We start from the raw sequence: 19,530 nt of genomic DNA, 5'->3' as shown, positions 1-19,530 counted from the left end.
TTGGAGTAATTTGGAACAAGGTTGAGGGTTGGAGTAATAAGGAACAAGGTTGAGGGTTGGAGTGGAATTGGAGTAATATGGAACGAGGTTGAAGGTTGGAGTAATTTGGAACGAGGTTGAGAGTTGGAGTCATTTGGAACGAGGTTGATGGTTGGAGTCATTTGGAATGAGGTTGATGGTTGGAGTCATATGGAACGAGGTTGAAGGTTGGAGTAATTTGGAACGAGGTTGAGAGTTGGAGTCATTTGGAACGAGGTTGATGGTTGGAGTCATTTGGAACGAGGTTGAGAGTTGGAGTCATTTGGAACGAGGTTGATGGTTGGAGTCATTTGGAACGAGGTTGATGGTTGGAGTCATTTGGAACGAGGTTGATGGTTGGAGTCATTTGGAACGAGGTTAAGGGTTGGAGTCATTTGGAACGAGGTTGAGGGTTGGAGTCATTTGGAACGAGGTTGAGGGTTGGAGTCATTTGGAACGAGGTTGAGGGTTGGAGTCATTTGGAACGAGGTTGAGGGTTGGAGTCATTTGGAACGAGGTTGAGGGTTGGAGTCATTTGGAACGAGGTTGAGGGTTGGAGTCATTTGGAACGAGGTTGAGGGTCGGAGTCATTTGGAGCGAGGTTGAGGGTTGGAGTAATTTGGAGCGAGGTTGAGGGTTGGAGTAATATGGAACGAGGTTGAGGGTTGGTGTGGAATTGGAGTAATATGGAGCAAGGTTGAGGGTTGGAGTAATTTGGAACGAGGTTGAGGGTTGGAGTGAAATTGGAGTAATATGGAGCAAGGTTGAGGGTTGGAGTGGAATTGGAGTAATATGGAACGAGGTTGAGGGTTGGAGTAATTTTGCACGAGGTTGAGGGTTGGAGTAATTTGGAGCGAGGTTGAGGGTTGGAGTAATTTGGAACGAGGTTGGGGGTTGGAGTAATTTGGAACGAGGTTGGGGGTTGGAGTAATTTGGAACGAGGTTGAGGGTTGGAGTCATTTGGAACGAGGTTGAGGGTTGGAGTCATTTGGAACGAGGTTGAGGGTTGGAGTCATTTGGAACGAGGTTGAGGGTTGGAGTCATTTGGAACGAGGTTGAGGGTTGGAGTCATTTGGAACGAGGTTGAGGGTTGGAGTCATTTGGAACGAGGTTGAGGGTTGGAGTCATTTGGAACGAGGTTGAGGGTTGGAGTCATTTGGAACGAGGTTGAGGGTTGGAGTCATTTGGAACGAGGTTGAGGGTTGGAGTCATTTGGAACGAGGTTGAGGGTTGGAGTAATATGGAACGAGGTTGAGGGTTGGAGTAATATGGAACGAGGTTGAGGGTTGGAGTAATATGGAACGAGGTTGAGGGTTGGAGTAATATGGAGCAAGGTTGCGGGTTGGAGTAATATGGAGCAAGGTTGAGGGTTGGAGTAATTTGGAACGAGGTTGAGGGTTGGAGTAATATGGAACACCGTTGAGGGTTGGAGTGAAGTTGGATTAATATGAAACAATGCTGAGAGTTGGAATAATATGAAACGAGGCTGAGGGTTGGAGTGGAGTTGAAGTAATATGAAACAAGGTTGGACTCCATTCCATTTCAGTTGCTGAATGCTTTCCTACAATATGAACTTTCAGGTCGCCTCCCGGTGCAGGTTATGAGAAGGTTGTGAGTCAAATATGGTGAACTGTGATGGTGACGGTACTCTGTCTGTGTGTTTCCAGACCCAGAGAAGGACACTGGAGAGCCGGGGGGGAACGGGATATCCCAGGGGATACTGAACAGTCAGCAGCTCTACCCCTGTCCTGTCTGTGGCAAGGTGTTTGGCAGACAGCAGACCCTGTCCAGACACCTGTCTCTACACACAGGTGAGTCCACTAACACACACACTCCCTTTCCATCTCTACGTACAGTTCCCTGTGTGTGTGTTGTGACATGTCTTGTCAACGTTCCCTTGGCGTGTGTGTGACTGTGTGTGTAATACCCTGTAAAAAGTAAATAAGGTTTACTAGACTGGATTACCTTCTCCTTTAAAGAGATTACCACCATGATTAGTCTCAGTGGGAAAACTGCCCGCCTAATTACCAAGCCAGAAGGCTGCTTTGCATCCCAGTACACAGACTGGACACAATGGACACACAAACATGTATGTAAGATATAAAACTGTATTTTTTGTGAAGAATCAACAACAAGTGGGACACAATCATGAAGTGGAACGACATTTATTGGATATTTCAAACTTTTTTAACAAATCAAAAACTGAAAAATTGGGCGTGCAAAATTATTCAGCCCCCTTAAGTTAATACTTTGTAGCGCCACCTTTTGCTGCGATTACAGCTGTAAGTCGCTTGGGGTATGTCTCTATCAGTTTTGCACATCGAGAGACTGACATTTTTTCCCATTCCTCCTTGCAAAACAGCTCGAGCTCAGTGAGGTTGGATGGAGAGAGAGCATTTGTGAACAGCAGTTTTCAGTTCTTTCCACAGATTCTCGATTGGATTCAGGTCTGGACTTTGACTTGGCCATTCTAACACCTGGATATGTTTATTTTTGAACCATTCCATTGTAGATTTTGCTTTATGTTTTGGATCATTGTCTTGTTGGAAGACAAATCTCCGTCCCAGTCTCAGGTCTTTTGCAGACTCCATCAGGTTTTCTTCCAGAATGGTCCTGTATTTGGCTCCATCCATCTTCCCATCAATTTTAACCATATTCCCTGTCCCTGCTGAAGAAAAGCAGGCCCAAACCATGATGCTGCCACCACCATGTTTGACAGTGGGGATGGTGTGTTCAGCTGTGTTGCTTTTACGCCAAACATAACGTTTTGCATTTTTGCCAAAAAGTTCAATTTTGGTTTCATCTGACCAGAGCACCTTCTTCCACATGTTTGGTGTGTCTCCCAGGTGGCTTGTGGCAAACTTTAAACAACACTTTTTATGGATATCTTTAAGAAATGGCTTTCTTCTTGCCACTCTTCCATAAAGGCCAGATTTGTGCAATATACGACTGATTGTTGTCCTATGGACAGAGTCTCCCACCTCAGCTGTAGATCTCTGCAGTTCATCCAGAGTGATCATGGGCCTCTTGGCTGCATCTCTGATCAGTCTTCTCCTTGTATGAGCTGAAAGTTTAGAGGGACGGCCAGGTCTTGGTAGATTTGCAGTGGTCTGATACTCCTTCCATTTCAATATTATCGCTTGCACAGTGCTCCTTGGGATGTTTAAAGCTTGGGAAATCTTTTTGTATCCAAATCCGGCTTTAAACTTCTTCACAACAGTATCTCGGACCTGCCTGGTGTGTTCCTTGTTCTTCATGATGCTCTCTGCGCTTTTAACGGACCTCTGAGACTATCACAGTGCAGGTGCATTTATACGGAGACTTGATTACACACAGGTGGATTGTATTTATCATCATTAGTCATTTAGGTCAACATTGGATCATTCAGAGATCCTCACTGAACTTCTGGAGAGAGTTTGCTGCACTGAAAGTAAAGGGGCTGAATAATTTTGCACGCCCAATTTTTCAGTTTTTGATTTGTTAAAAAAGTTTGAAATATCCAATAAATGTCGTTCCACTTCATGATTGTGTCCCACTTGTTGTTGATTCTTCACAAAAAAATACAGTTTTATATCTTTATGTTTGAAGCCTGAAATGTGGCAAACGGTCGCAAAGTTCAAGGGGGCCGAATACTTTCGCAAGGCACTGTGTGTGTGTGTGTGTGTATATATATATATATATATATATATATGTATGTATATATATATATATATATATATATATATACACACACACACACACACACACACACACACACACACACACACACACACACACACAACTACATATACATACATATTAATACACAGAAATACATACACTGAGTGGACAGAACATTAAGGACACCTTAATATTGTTGCCCTCAGAACAGACTCAATTTGTCAGTGATATGGACTCTACAAGGTGTCGAAATTGTTCCACATGGATGCTGGCCCATGTTGACCCCAATGCTTCTCACAGTTGTGTCAAGTTGGCTGGATGTCCTTTGGGTGGTGGACCATTATTGATACAGACGGGAAACTGTTGAGTGTGAAAAACCCAGCAGCGTTGCAGTTCTTGAAGAAAACCGGTGCGCCTGGCACCTACTACCATACCCCGTTCAAAGGCACTTTAATATTTTGTCTTGCCCATTCACCCTCTGAATGTCACATACACAATCCATGTCTCGATTGTCTCAAGGCTTAAAAATCCTTCTTTAACACGTCTCCTCCCCTTCATCTACACTGATTGAAGTGGATTTAACAAGTGACATCAATAAGGGATCATAGCTTTCACCTGGATTCACCTGGTCAGTCTATGTCATGGAAAGAGCAGGTGTTCATAATGTTTTGTACACTCAGTGTATAAATACATGTAAATACATGTGAACACAGCACACACTCTACCGTCTAAGCGATCCATTGGATGAGAGATCCAAACAGAGGTCTTAACTCTCAGTGGTTCAGATCAGAGATCTCCACTCCCCTGGCATTACCACAAGTCTAAGGGTCATTGCTGTAAAAGTTAATGCATTCTCAATTTTAATTTTATTTAAATTGGTCTTTTTAATGCACCCGCATTTATGTAAAAACCTACATATTCTTATGCATGAAAGCGCATGGTCCACACACACTAATACAAAACACGCACGCGCACACACACTCTGACACACACACTCCCCCTGTGAGTGGGTTGTTTGGCTGAGAACAGCTTGGGCACACCACAGAGAGCAGAAACGGGGGCATATGTCATCATGATGGTTGTTTTTGGTTTACCCGGGCCACAAAGGTTCCCTGGCTTCATGACCTCGGGCAAAGTGTGTGTGTGTGTGCGTTAGTTAGTAGCTGACGTAATAGGATTTGCGTGTGTGTTTTGTTTGTGTAGTCCACTAAGCAGACATTCTCATGCAGGGGGACGTACTCATTGTATTTGTGTATACGTGATGAGGACACATGTTGTTTACGTACGTACGTGTGCCTGCATGCGTTTTGTATATGGCATACGTGTTACGCGTACGTGTGTGTGTACGAATGTGTGTCCCCATGTGTCTCTGTAGATCCATCTCGCTCTCTCGCCCTCTCTCTCTTTCTCTCTCTTTCTCCCTCTCTCTATTTCTCCCTCTCTCTCGCTCTCTCTTTCTCCCTCTGTCTCTCTCTCTCTTTCTCCCTCTCTCTCTTTCTCCCTCTCTCTCTTTCTCCCTCTCTCTCTTTCTCCCTCTCTCTTTCTCCCTCTCTCTCTTTCTCCCTCTCTCTCTTTCTCCCTCTCTCTCGCTCTCTCTTTCTCCCTCTCTCTTTCTCCCTCTCTCTCTCTCTCTCTCTCTCCCTCTCTCTGTCTCTCTCTCTCTCTGACCTTGTGTCTGTCCGTCCGTCTGTCCTTCCAGAGGAGCGGAAGTATACGTGTCACCTGTGTCCTTATGCAGCCAAGTGCAGAGCCAACCTCAACCAGCACCTGACCATCCACTCTGTCAAGCTGGTCAGCACCGACGCAGAGCAGATGGTCAGCGCCGTCACCACCGCTGAGGGACGAGACGGGAAGACCTTCCCCTATTACTACAGGTGCTGCTACGCTGAATGAAAGAAACACTCCAAAGAAACATTGAATCTACTAGAGTCTGGTCGACGCACCTGTTCTCAGAGCGGTAGTCACAAGAACTGTCCCTGTACTAATGTACACAGACCCATAATAAAAGTCTGTCCCTATAGTTTTTGGCAAGTACGTGTTCATCCATAGCAGGCGTCAAAGATATCACGTGTGTGTGTGTGTGTGTGTGTGTGTGTGTGTGTGTGTGCACAGAAGATCTATCCGTATAATGACTGACACATGCAATTTACTGATCCCATAAATTGGGGTCAGCATCAGTAATGTAAACCATGGACTGTACATGACTGACCTATTTCTTTACTGGTCTGAGGTCAGCCTTTAGGGTTTGATTAGGAATTAATGATGTCTTCTCGCCTCTATAACCGGGTCTGAGATCAGCATTTGGTCTATGTTCAATACCTCGCTCCTTTCCCCTCTAGCTGTGACCTGTTCTGAGATCAGTGTTTAACCCCTCCCTCTTCCTGTCCATCTAGCTGCCATGCGTGTGGTTTCCAGACGGGGCTGAACGCCCAGTTCGTCAGCCACATGTCTCTCCACGTGGACAAGGAGCAGTGGATGTTCGCTCTGTGCTGCAGCGCCTGTGACTACGTCTGTGTGGAGGAGAGCGACATGAAGTCCCACGTCAGTCACGGACACACAGGTAGATCATCTGTCTTCTGCTCAGGCATGTATTGTATGGAGAGATCGCTTTGGTCCACCTCTTGTCCCCGGGGGCAGCAATAGGACGAAGTCAGCTTGTACAACCAACTTGATGGCATTTCTTTTCCAGCTGAACTTGGTTTTGCTGCCATCGAACTGTTCCAAATTGTATTGATTCCCTTCCTGAAGCGTGTATCTATCTGCTCGCTCGGACTCATGGGTTTTAAAGTGCTGTTTTGATGTAAGGATAGGCTAGAAAGAGGGGGTTTATACATTTTCTTACACCCAGTCTATACCTTTTACATCCATGAGGAGGACTGGAGAAGTCTGCACCTCGGATCGTAGCCAAACAATGTTTTAAAGCTTTCAGAAGAGACCAACCTTTCAGAATGATTCTCAGATCAGCTGTGACATGTTGTTGGTAGGGAGCTGTTGGGGGAGTGTTGCAGATTGAGGTGCTACTGCTGACTGCTCAGAGTAGAAACAGCTAGTTTAGTTCACAGCCGTTTATAGTAGAGGGAACCAACATGTTCAGTCTCAACACACTGAACTGATGTGACAATAAAGTAAAGCTTCATAAAACGAGTCCCTTCCCGGGAGTGAGAGGAGACTCTAACTCTGTAAACTACCCAAACAGAAACAACTTCCACTTTGAATAACAAAACATGTAGATTATTTTCCCTCCCTCGACCTTCCCTGGACTTTTTAAAGCCACTGGTCCAAAACCCAGCCTGTCAATGTATTTTTTTGGTCCGTAGCGGCTTTGTCCGGTTTATCGTCCGACGCGGTTGCCCGTCTTGCCCTTCCGTGGCAGTGTGTGTGTGTGGGATTGTCCGGTAGTGTTGCAGACAGCTGAGGGGTCCTCACGGAGGCCGGGGAGCGACCTTGTTTATCTACGATGGCTGCCCCTTATCGTGCCTGAGGGGAAAAATCAATAGGCCCTCTGGTCCGTCAGAGGCAGGCCAGGGTTCACACACACACACACACACACACACACACACACATTCTTACCCTCTCTCACACAGACACAGAGTGGTGAGTCCATATCGAAGCTTGGCATTTAGGCTAGCCTCCACCCACTAGCAAACATGGCTGCTGAAAACACACCACATTGGGGCTGTAGAAAAGACTGCTGGGTGTTTTTTGTCAACTGATAGTGTTTGGACACCACATCTCCCACAGCCAAGCTCCAGACAGACATGGAAACGGCTGAATTCAGCAAGTGTTACGCCTGAAGTTGGCCCCCACTAAGATGTGTGTCAGCCACATGGGCAAGGGGTCAGACTGGTGGCCCCACAGCAGGGAGCCTGGCTGCTGCTAGGGCTAGAAACAGGATACTGTGTGGTGGTATAGTAGGAACAGGACAGAGATACTGTGTGTGTGGTGGTACAGTAGGAACAGGGCAGAGATCCATTCAATCTCCCAGATTCTCCCAGATATTTATGCATTAGGTGCTTTCATTTCTGAACTGTGAAAATACCCTCAAATATAAGGTGACATTCTGTACTGTCGCATCATATTAAACATATTAAAATCCAAAATGGTGGAGTATAGAGCCACCTTTTTAAAGTTTTCGCTTCACTGTCCAATCCGTAGGGGAGTGTAACACAGGTTTACAACGTTTTCCACCCTCATAAAAAGTCAAGTGCGTTTGACTAAACACATGCTTCAATAGCATCTTGGACCTTGTAAAAAGTGCTAACAAGGAATATGCCAACAGGGATGATAAATGATGTGGTTTCCCACAAGGGACAAGCACTCTTTGAATGTTTAGAGCATCATGTACTCTATAGCTCCCTTAGATAGTGGAGTGGTGAGCCTCGTTTTGTCTTTAATCTACCTCTAGAGGTCTTCGGCGTTGAGAGAGATGGATACAATGGTATTTCACTCTCTGCTTTCTGAGTTTCTATACCTGCATTCTATACCTGCATTTCTATACCTCTCATTCTCAAGGATAAAAGTGTGTAGGCCATGCACAATATGTGTCTTTGAATGCATCTGTGTGAATGCCTCCGTGCGAGTGTGTGTGTGTGTGTGTGTGTGTGTGTGTGTGTGTGTGTGTGTGCGCGCGTCGGCCATTTCACAATCCATGGCAGCCAGAAGCCCTATACTCCTTCACCTCCCTCCCTCCCTCTCCTTCTCCCTGACTGAATGCCCTTTGTTGAGCTGTGCCCTGAGTTGCTCCCGCCATCTTAGCTCCCTTAGCCGTGACCCTCCTCCTCCCCTCTTCTCTTTCTCTCTCTCTCTCTCTCTCATACTCTCTCTCTCTATCCCAGAGAAGTGCAGTCAAACAGAGAGAGGAAAAAAAAGAGATCAATAAAAGCATACTGGCTGTTGATTGGACTGGCAGCAGGGCTCCAGTCAGAGGACATGGCCCTGAAGCTGAGTCTGCCTGCCTGCAGTGTGTGTGATTTTCATTTTGTATTCAGAGAGAGAGAGAGAGAGAGAGTGTGTGTGGTTTTGACTGTAGTTTAGTGCTTTTCCTCCTTTTATTGGGTTGAGGTACCCTGTCTAATGTTGAGAATGCACTTATGATGACGGTGGCAGTGCTGGTAGTGACAGAATTGGGGTGTATTACTTAATCATTCAGGAAGTAAAGTGAAATGGAATTACAATGGTACATTTTCTGAATTCGATGATGATGATAATCACGATAATGACAATGCTGATGTTGATGATGATTGACTCTTGACCCCTCTTCTTCATAGGTCTGAACTCGCGGAGCCCCCTCAGTGAGACGAAGAGCACCTCCTCCTCCCTGTCGGCCCTCAGCGATTCGCTGAACAGCTCAGAGGGTGGAGAACTTACCCATGCCAATGAGGAGCTCAAGAACCTGCTGGCCCCTCCCTCCTCTGCAGGCAGCCAATCCAGCTCCAGCAGCCACTCGGGATCAGGAACTGAAGAGAAGTCTGAGAAAGGCAAGGAGTTCTGGGATGTATAGGCTGGAACATTATGTGGAACTACAGTTAATTTAATCTACTTACAATTCTGTATCCTTAAAGGCCCAATGCAGCTGTTTTTATCTCAATATCAAATCATTTCTGGGTAACAATAAGTTACAGTGTTAGATTCCATTACAGTGTTAGATTCCATTAAAAATGTGCAAAAAACTACTTCTCAAGCAAGATTTTTGCTAGGACTGTCTGGGAGGGGTCTGAGTGGAGAGGGGAAAACTGAAAACTAGCTGTTATTGGCAGAGAGGTTTGGAACTCTCTTTGTTATTGGTCTATTAACTCATTTACCGCCTGGTGATGTCACCATGAAAATCTGAAACTCCCGCTCATGCTAACCTGCTGGTTAGATGGTCCTGTGTATGTTGTATTTTCAACCAGCAGCTATCAGGAAATAACACTGATCACATTTTTTTCACACTTTTACAGTGTTAGTTTCATCAGCTGTTGTACAATATGATATTAAACACAGAAAACAGAATTTTGACTGCACTGGGCCTTTACAGAGAGAGTGTGAGCCCACCACTTTATCTACTTCCCCAGAGTCAGATGAACTCATGGATACCATGTTTACGTCTCTGCGTCCAGTATGCAGGAAGTTAGATGTAGTTTTGCACGCTATTTCTAACTAGCGCTAGCGCAATGACTGAATGTCTCCTCGAACAGCTAGCATGCAAAAGCACAGACTTTTTTCACGTAAATTATGCAGTGACGTAAAGGTGTGTGTGATGTGTCCAGAATATGTGAGTTAAAATACGAGCATATCACGGGGGTGATGTTTAATTAAGAGGACGAGGAGCACTGCAGTCATGCTAACTCCCTCTCTCCCCCACCAGGCTTCGAGTGCGTCTTCTGCAACTTTGTGTGCAAGACGCGGACCATGTACGAGCGCCACCTCCAGATCCACCTGATCACGCGCATGTTCGAGTGCGACGTGTGCCACAAGTTCCTGAAGACGCCCGAGCAGCTGCTGGAGCACAAGAAGTGCCACACCGTCCCCACCGGAGGGCTCAAGTAAGGAAAGCAAGTACAGACAGAGGTTCCTACTCCACCACCCCCCACCCTACCCTACCCCGACTCCTCCCTCACACATGTACAAACGCACAGGCAGACGGTAACCCACTGACCGACTGACTATAGCATGCACATTAAGTATGCACATTAAGTATGCACATTAAGTCGAAAACATGCGTGTAAGACCACATGCATAAACATAATACACACGCAGTCTGAACTGTAAATGTGTGCATGCATTCAGCCACACTTTCAAACTAGATGACGTCAACACACAGACACTGTCCAACATACACATTTACGTGCATAGGACATCTAGCTCACTGAAGCTATTAAGACATTCACAGAGTATATATAAACCGTGTTACACTCACAGCCCTTGATACCAAACACTGTCCCCCTCTGACCCAATACTCCTATACCCGTATAGGAGCCTCTGTTGTACTGTGTGATGTACACACACACACACACACAGTAAACCATACATAGCCATTTAGCCCGTCTGTTCATGTTAAATCAACGCTGCCAGTACATGAAGCTCCTTCAACACACACGCAACAACATGCTAATGACATTAGCCTAGCCATGAAGCTCCTCCAACACACACGCAACAACATGCTAATGACATTAGCCTAGCCATGAAGCTTCTCCAACACACACGCAACAACATGCTAATGACATTAGCCTAGCCATGAAGCTCCTCCAACACACACGCAACAACATGCTAATGACATTAGCCTAGCCATGAAGCTCCTCCAACACACACGCAACAACATGCTAATGACATTAGCCTAGCCATGAAGCTCCTCCAACACACACGCAACAACATGCTAATGACATTAGCCTAGCCATGAAGCTTCTCCAACACACACGCAACAACATGCTAATGACATTAGCCTAGCCATGAAGCTCCTCCAACACACACGCAACAACATGCTAATGACATTAGCCTAGCCATGAAGCTCCTCCAACACACACGCAACAACATGCTAATGACATTAGCCTAGCCATGAAGCTTCTCCAACACACACGCAACAACATGCTAATGACATTAGCCTAGCCATGAAGCTTCTCCAACACACACGCAACAACATGCTAATGACATTAGCCTAGCCATGAAGCTCCTCCAACACACACGCAACAACATGCTAATGCAATTAGCCTAGCTATGAAGCTCCTCCAACACACACACGCAACAACATGCTAATGACATTAGCCTAGCCATGAAGCTCCTCCAACACACACGCAACAACATGCTAATGCAATTAGCCTAGCCATGAAGCTCCTCCAACACACACGCAACAACATGCTAATGACATTAGCCTAGCCATGAAGCTCCTCCAACACACACGCAACAACATGCTAATGACATTAGCCTAGCGCTGTGCTTTTAAAGCCTGGAAACACAGATGCATATTTTATACCAGATAGATGTTATATTTTCCCAGATTGCATTTGAAACCATCTGGAATGAAAGTAGTACATGCATTCACATGCAATCACTAAACAGGAAATCTGAACAGAAAATATTTAAGCGCAGTAGGAACAGATTGTTTGTTAACACACAACAGTCACTGTCATTTTTATGTTTCTTTTTTTTGTTTGTATCTATTTGTCAAAGTTGTTTGCCATGATACGCAGTCAGTCAATGCACGTGTAGAGCCATCGATATCAATCAGACGCCATTGAACTCATCTCGCCATTAACTGATCGGCCGACACGGTCACTTGACCATGTTTAATGTCAAGCTGTCACCACTATTCACCAGATACTGTCCATTGTCTAGCCATCGGTAGCATTCGATCAGTAGTTGGTTTGGTGTTTGGAGTGAGAGAGTCAGGGTCGTAGTTTACTGAGGTATCTGTTAGTGTCTCGTCTTGTTACAAGGAGTAGAGGCACGGTTAAGGTCTCAATACGCCACCACCAATTCTCTCCACGTTCATTGTTCAGTACAGGAACACACACACACACACCATCAACACTGCTAACAGTATTAGTCCATTTTAGGTACATGGGCATGTATTTATTTCACATTTCAAATGTTCAAGGGTGCAATTAGTTCAGTCATTATAGTAGAGTGTTTTAATGTTTGTTAGAAATCCATCCTCTATCCTGACTTTAAAACCAGACAGACAGTCCACATTAGCTGTGCGGGGAAGGATTTGAGAGGTCAGAATTAAAAGCAGGTTGCCCAAACACAGCTGCCCCCTCAGTCCAGTTCAAGAGGGTATCTCTAGTCTAGACTCTAGAGTAGTGTGTCCAGGCAGGGTTGTGTACTAAGTAGTGTGTGCTCAGCAGTGGACGGTGGGGTGACGGAGTGGTGGTTATCCACTGCAATGGAGAACACTTTCAAATCAAGCCAGCTTACTAAGCTGGACAAAAGACAGACGAGTTGTAGACAATGGAGAAAAAACACTTTTTATAAGAGAGGGAGACGAGGCTGTAGTGTGTACCGAAAAGGAGAGTGTACTGTGCACTCTGAGTGTGGCGTGAGGCGTGTCTAGGACAGAGAAGGGCCTCCCTTTACCAGTGCATCCTTAGTGTACTCAGAAGTGTTCATTCAGGAGTGTATGTCCAGGAGTGTATGGGAGAGAGAAGGTGTGTGTAGGCTCTTCACCACGTGGCTGGTTGTATTCTGAGGTGATTCTGTTCTGCAGGGTTTGTGAAGCGCTTTGGGGCCCAGAGCAGATGAATGGTGCTATTTAAATGTAAGTGCCACATTTCCATTTATTTCAGTTATCCTTCCATTCCTAATTCCGTCCAATCCTGTTCTCTTTCCACAACCTGTCTCTGCCCAGTTCTACATGCCCCACCCACCTACCACCAACCCACTCCAAACACACTTTCAACCCCAACCCACTCTACACACTTTAAAATTTCAACAACACACACACACACACACCAATCATTCCTTTAGGGTCAAATATTCAGGACACATCACACACACCTTTCCTCCTTCACCTTCCCCCTCTTCATCCTCCCTTGTGTTGAAGTCTTAAGGTGTGTATTTTGGTCATCGTGTATTTAAGTCCTCTCTTCGTTAAACCTCCCCTCGCTATTGTGTGTGTATTTCCCATGTCCTGCCCCCTTCCACTTCCTCCTTCCTGTTTCCCAGGTGCCCCGTCTGCATTTATTCCACCAATCGACCGGCGGCCATGGAGTGCCACCTGAAGACCCATTACAAGATGGAGTACAAGTGTCGCATCTGCCAGTCGGTGTGGTGCGACCAGCCCGCGCTGGAGAGGCACATGCGCGAGCATCGCCTCGGCAACCACTACAAGTGTGAGCAGTGCGGCTACCTGTCCAAGACGGCCAACAAGCTGATCGAGCACGTGCGCGTGCACACGGGCGAGCGGCCCTTCCACTGCGACCGCTGCGGCTACAGCTGCAAGCGCAAGGACAACCTGAACCTGCACAAGAAGCTGAAGCACGCCCCGCGCCAGACCTTCGGCTGCACGGAGTGCCCCTTCACCACCACCCACCCCTTCATCTTCAGCCGCCACCTCAAGAAGCACCAGGGTGGAGGGGAAGGGGAGGAGGCCGGCGAGGAGGAGTTCCAGGCCCAGCTAGGGGGCTCTCTGGTGGGGTCTCTGCGGGGCGGGGAGCCCTTTCTCCTGGGGGTAGGTGGAGATGGGAGTAGCGGGGGAAGCGGTAGCAGCAGCCCCCTCATGATTCTCTCTGCCTCCCAGGCCCTGCAATCTGTCGCCCTGTCACTCATCACAGGGAAACAACACCATCATCAACAGGAGCTCCCGCCCCCAGCCCAGCGTTACCTGACAGCGACCACAACCAATGGCGGTGGCCCCTCCCTCTTCTTCCCCTCCCCACGCCATGTCTACGAGCAGTTGGGAAACTGCGAGCGGGCGCACCTGATCCCCCTCACAACCCTGTTCACCCACCGCCACCGCTCCACATTCCACTCGCCCCTCTCCAGACTCCAGAGGCCGCCCTCCTCCGCCCCCCCTTTCCTCTCCTCCACCGCCGCCTCACCCTCTCCTCCCTCGCCCACCTCACTCAAACACTCCTTCCTGGCTTACCTAGGACTGGGACTGACGGAGAGAGCCAAGACTGTGTGACTGTTCTCCTCTCCTCCTTCTCATCCCTATCTCTCCCCCCTCCTTCTCGTTCCCCTTTCTCTCCATCCCTCTCTCCCTGGACAGTGGTGTGAATGATCGTTATCCACTGCGATGGGGAAAACTTTCCAATCAAGCCAGCTGAATAAGCTGGACAGAGACAGACAAGTAGTTATTGTAGACAATGGAAAAAAAAAAAAAGAATTTATCAGAGAAAAGGCTGTATGTGCTAAAAAATGCATTTATATCAAAAGCTGCTTTTCTTATCTGTTATATCGATTGAATTATTACTCTCTATCTCTACTTTTTATTTTCTAATGTTTGTTTTTTGGACTTTTGAATGACCAGGACCCAACTGCATTACCTGTAAAACGGATCCGTGTTTTATTTTTGTTTTTGTTAGAAAAGTAGAAAAAGAAGAAGAAACAAAACAAGTGCTCTGACATTTTTAGTGCGTTTTTGTCTTTTGGCTACTACGCATCAGAATAGCATGCCTGCCTCTTTGTTTCCGCTAGCTTTGATGCACGTCATTTAATAGGGTATGATGAACCAATCCCCAGGCTGTTAAATTGTGATGCGCCGCGAACAAGAACCAATGAAACGGAACGCTTTTTCTCAAAAGTCTCGTTTCCAAAGCAACGCCTCAAACCACGCACTTAATGAATTATTTAACAAATGTGTTCTGTACATAGTTTTGTAGCCGTCAATCTCCCCCACAACTAAGCTTTGACTTTATCTGTTTGGCTTTGTGTAATGGTGAAACCATATGCATCAAACGTCGACTTGAACTCACCTTTGTCTCAGGTGGCGGTCGTCTTGGCAACCCATACACACCGGTGACATCTTGTACGTTGTTTGAAGTTGTGCGGTGGGGTGGACAGAACAAGTGACATTCTCTACTCAAGGCCCTTTGCCAATTCAATGTAACACACGTTATAGCCTCATGCTATAGTCTTTGCTTTCCCCAACTTAGCCCTTGTGTAACCGTAGCCTAGTCCCAGGTCTGTTTGTGCTGTCGTGACAATGACCGTAGAAATTGGCAAGACACCACAAACAGATCTGGGACCAGATTAGTTTTACCCCAACAGCCCACATCAAAGGATCCACGAGGACACCTGTAACCCCTGAGACCAGGGTCCTAGTCATTAGGCACCAAACGGAAGAAAAAGGACTGAATCACCAGAACTTGTCGTTATGCTACGTTGCGCCCTAATGAATACGACCCAGGTGGTGTTCAGTCCAGCATCATGTGTAGAACTATGTATGGACTGGCGCACCATTACGTTAGATAAGCTGTAAGAGAGAAGTGTTTTGTGGAGGTGACCAGCTAACGGGGTGTTAAAACCCCCAGCGGCTCCGGGCACCACAGGCCGATTCAATGGTGCTTTTTCGAGCTCTTTTGTAATTTTGTGTAAAAGAAAGAAACTGCTCCAAAATGACTTGAATGAATGTATTTTTCGTTGTTGATGTACGTGATGCGAACGTGATACAGATGTGCGGTGTAGTTGCAGGCAGGGACTGTTGGGTACCGTTGCCTATATGACAGAAAGCAAGGGGTTGGTTTTTATAGGTCGGTGGCCTTCTGTGTCTTTTTAGGTTGATCATTCGTTTTTTTTCCCCTCTCTTTCTCTTTTTTACTGAGCCTTTTAAACGTAGGACGATGAGCGTTTTCTACTAACGTGCATCGCTATTATGAAGCCATTTTGATGAAGGCTCCGATAGGTCCAATGTTGTTGACGAGGAAGCAGCCATATTTTTGGTTTTGGTGGTGTAGCTTCTATCTCAGTGAGAAGACATGGTACTGCTTTCTATTCCCCCTTCGCTCCATCTCTCAGTTGTAATTGCACTTAGCTTAGTCCCATTTCAAAACCAAAAGCACTTAGCTAGTTCATATTGTTATAGTGTAAACGGTTGAGCTGTCGGTCCGATAGGATATCACCGGAAACAGACTTATTACCTTTTTAAGATGTTTGCTGTGAACGATCTGAATCAAAACCGTGGTTTCCTGATTTTTGTTGTGTAGACATTTTGTGGTTTAGTGCGGAGGGTTTTTACCTCTGTAAAATTGCAGAGTGCAGATGAACACAAATTGCATGAATTAGGCAGTCGAGGTTGAACTATACTACGCTGGGAGACCCAAAGGGCCCAGGCTAAATTGTCAAAGCCAATTTTGCACAGTGCTGCACTTTTTGAACATGAAAAATGTATTTATCTGTACAGACGGAGATGCTCAACATGGAGAGTGTACATGAGACCAGGCAGCATAATAAAGGCATTTTGGTTTCTTTTATGCAAAAGCATTACCCATTTAATTGACCTCGCTCACATTCCCAAGTGGTCTTTAAGCCAAAATGGTTTCTTATTTGTAAAGGGATTTTTTTTTTTACCTTAATTGTTTTGCTTGTTTATTGTACTTTTCATTTTCTTGTGATTTTTTTTATTTTTTATATATATTTTTTTTATTTCTTTGTAATGACAACAACAACAAATTGAGAGAACAATGCATTGTTAAGACCAAATGAAACTTAAAAACGAGGTTGTGATGCTAGGATTAAATCCGTCACTTCCTGGTAACGGAGGGGTGTAACAGTCCCTGCCACACACACACTCCTAGGTCAGCTCCAGCTCCTTATCTATCCTCTAATATGTAATACTCTAGTGCCACTTGGTGGAAGGGAACCGCCTGAGACCACTGAGAATGAGTCAAACTGATTTTCAGGGTCCAAATCTAAAAACAAAAAATAAGAGGAACAAAAAAGAATGTGCCCGTCTTTTTACGACTGACTGTATGCCTTTTTTTATATATATATATATAGCTACCGCATAATCATTATGTAATCAAGAATGGCTGCAGTTGTTTCTTCTTATAAAACGGCCCTTTGGTCTGGTTGGTGTGTCTAAGGAGAAGAAAAGGCCGACAGGGATCGCTTCTCTGTCCTTTCCAAACCCGGTATTTTTAAGCACTTATCGTTTGCTTATAATTTTTTGCCTAAAGGTGATTTTTTTTTTTTTAAATGGTATGTCGGGTGACTACCTTTCTGAGCACTTCGGCGTATGCATGACATCTCTCTCTCTCTCTCTATTTTATGACTCGACAAGAACTATCTTCTTTTTTTGTGTGTTTTCGTTCATCTTTTTGGCACTCAGTAAAAATTGGTATGTGCTGTATAAAGCTTTCTGATTAGTTAATTGTTAAGGCTGTACAGGGTTGTTTGTGACAATAACTGGTAAATAGATCATTTGTACTTTTTTGGTTTTTGTATTCGTTTTATCTTTGTTTTGGCATTATTTTATGTTCAAAAGTTGCCAGATATAAATGTAACAGGATTTGAAAGTAAAGCTTACAACAGATGTTCCACCTCAGGTCTGGTTTTTCTTTCGACTCTATAATGTCATTTTCAATGTCATGTTGTCTTGATTGTATATAGTTGAAACGGCCTCTCTCCAGGTACAGCTGCTACACCGGTGGAGACGTTTACAACGGGAAAGAAAAGAGCAGAAATGGATCCTCCCAAAAGTCTAATTATGGAATACCTCCAACCGGCCAACACTCAGGCCTTATGAGAGACGGCGGAGGACTCTTTCTGATGCGACGCAGCTCTCTATACGTTTCATAGGCTGTGACATCTGAAATGGCACCCTATTTCCTATATAGTGCACTACTTTTGACCCCTGTTCCCTATAAAGTGAACTACTTTTGACCAGGGCCCGACAGGGTTAACTGACAACGACGAAAACGGTGCATGCGCTTCAATGGGGCAGAAGGCCGTGAGTTGTTATGATTCTGGATGGCCAGATAGCTAGCAACAGTAACAACAAGCTGCCATGTAGTGAATCGCAAGTGGCTTATTTCAGCTAGTTTGTTCTTGAGTCAAAACAAGACATGGTATCATGTCACGTCTATGCTAATATGGCTAAAATTAGCTAGCTAGCTAACCAACAACAGTAACAATATATTTGAGAAACAAGTGCTCATTGTGAAAATGTATTTATTATTTATGTTTTCAATAAACATTGGAGACTAAGTATACTTTACATGTTGTCAACAATCTAAGGCAACCCCGTCTGTTTTGCCCCATAGTTGCGCACACCTCGGTTTTGTTGCTAAACAACCAACCTGTCTTGGGGGCACTGGTTAAAAGTAGTGCGCTACATAGGGAATAGGGTGCAATTTGGGGAATGTCCACAGTGCTGTAATGGAGGCAGCAGACAGCAGCAGCACGTTCTCACCCAGCCAGAGGTTGGGGCCAGCCTAATGAAAACAGATGAAGCAGAGATAAAGTGTTTGCAGAAATTAAGGGACTCATTTATCACCGTTAGGCCCCGAGCTATAGAACACCTTGGTCTAAAGTTCTCCTTTAACAGGCCTACAGTCAGTATCCCAAACACACACACTCTCTCCCTCTGTCTACCACTCTTCTCTCCTTCCCCCCCTCTCATTCTCTCTCCCCCTATCTTCCCCCTTTCTCCTCCCCCCTCAATTCAATGGCTTTATTGGCATGGGAAACATATGTTTATATAAAGTAGATAATAAACAAAAGGGAAATAAACAATTAAAGACATGTCTAATTCAAACTGAAATAGTGCATATTGTATAAACAGCCAATACTTTGAAGGGGTGAGAGAGAGAGATCTCCCTCCCTCCCCCTTAAGTATTGACAGTTGCATATGGCTGTTTATATGATATGCACTATTTCAGTTGAAAGTCAGTGTGTATTATGCAGTAATGTTATCTGTTCATATTAGCCAATGATCTGTACATACAGTACCTCATCCACATGATTTCAGTGTTGCTCAGAGTAAAGTATGGAGCTTCGGCGATGCTAGACCAAATGGTCACCTCACTGCCCTGGATCTTAACCTTTACAGAGTTCACCCGTGTTCAAGTCTGAAACTCCTCTCTCTTCTCTATGTAGTTCAGATGTTGGCGTCTAGATCCGGTCTGGCCGTTTGCCATACCGTGGTATTAATGAGTCTCCTCTCCAGTGTGTTTAAAGCGGCTTAATTAAGTTCAAAGCAGTGCCAGGGTCACTAGAGGCCTGCTCAGCTGACCTCCCTATGAGTGGAAGTGTTGATTAGGAAGTGGAGATGGAGGCACTCGCGCGGGTACATACACACTAGTGGAGACACACTCCTACACACACACACAGCAGGACATGTATTGATTTGAGGGTATATAGACGTCTAAAGATTGACTTCCATTCATATTTAGCTCATGCCTATAACACCTTAATTACTATACAATGCTATTGTCC

General features: G+C 45.4%; 1 protein-coding gene across 4 annotated transcripts in view; it reads left to right on the top strand.

Moving 5' to 3' along the window:
- The window catches only part of LOC110497368 (zinc finger protein 827), a 96,248-nt gene extending 78,610 nt beyond the window's left edge, over positions 1 to 17,638 (top strand). For 2 of the 4 annotated variants that reach the window (XM_036954283.1, XM_036954282.1), the window contains exons 9-14: positions 1,686 to 1,829; positions 5,378 to 5,552; positions 6,072 to 6,238; positions 8,946 to 9,155; positions 10,025 to 10,202; positions 13,318 to 17,638. In XM_036954283.1, the coding sequence (XP_036810178.1) occupies positions 1,686 to 1,829; positions 5,378 to 5,552; positions 6,072 to 6,238; positions 8,946 to 9,155; positions 10,025 to 10,202; positions 13,318 to 14,278 (1,835 nt within the window). In that variant the 3' untranslated portion in view covers positions 14,279 to 17,638. Of the gene's footprint in view, positions 1 to 1,685; positions 1,830 to 5,377; positions 5,553 to 6,071; positions 6,239 to 8,945; positions 9,156 to 10,024; positions 10,203 to 12,859; positions 12,911 to 13,317 lie in introns of all 4 variants that reach the window. The other 2 variants (XM_036954285.1, XM_036954284.1) reach the window with 2 other exon arrangements.
- The last annotated feature ends 1,892 nt before the right edge of the window (positions 17,639 to 19,530 follow it).

The sequence above is a fragment of the Oncorhynchus mykiss genome, chromosome 19 (genome assembly GCF_013265735.2).
Source record: "Oncorhynchus mykiss isolate Arlee chromosome 19, USDA_OmykA_1.1, whole genome shotgun sequence".
In the NCBI taxonomy this organism is placed as follows: domain Eukaryota; kingdom Metazoa; phylum Chordata; class Actinopteri; order Salmoniformes; family Salmonidae; genus Oncorhynchus; species Oncorhynchus mykiss.
Note: the sequence above shows the minus strand (reverse complement) of the source record. Positions and strands in the feature narration are given on the sequence as shown.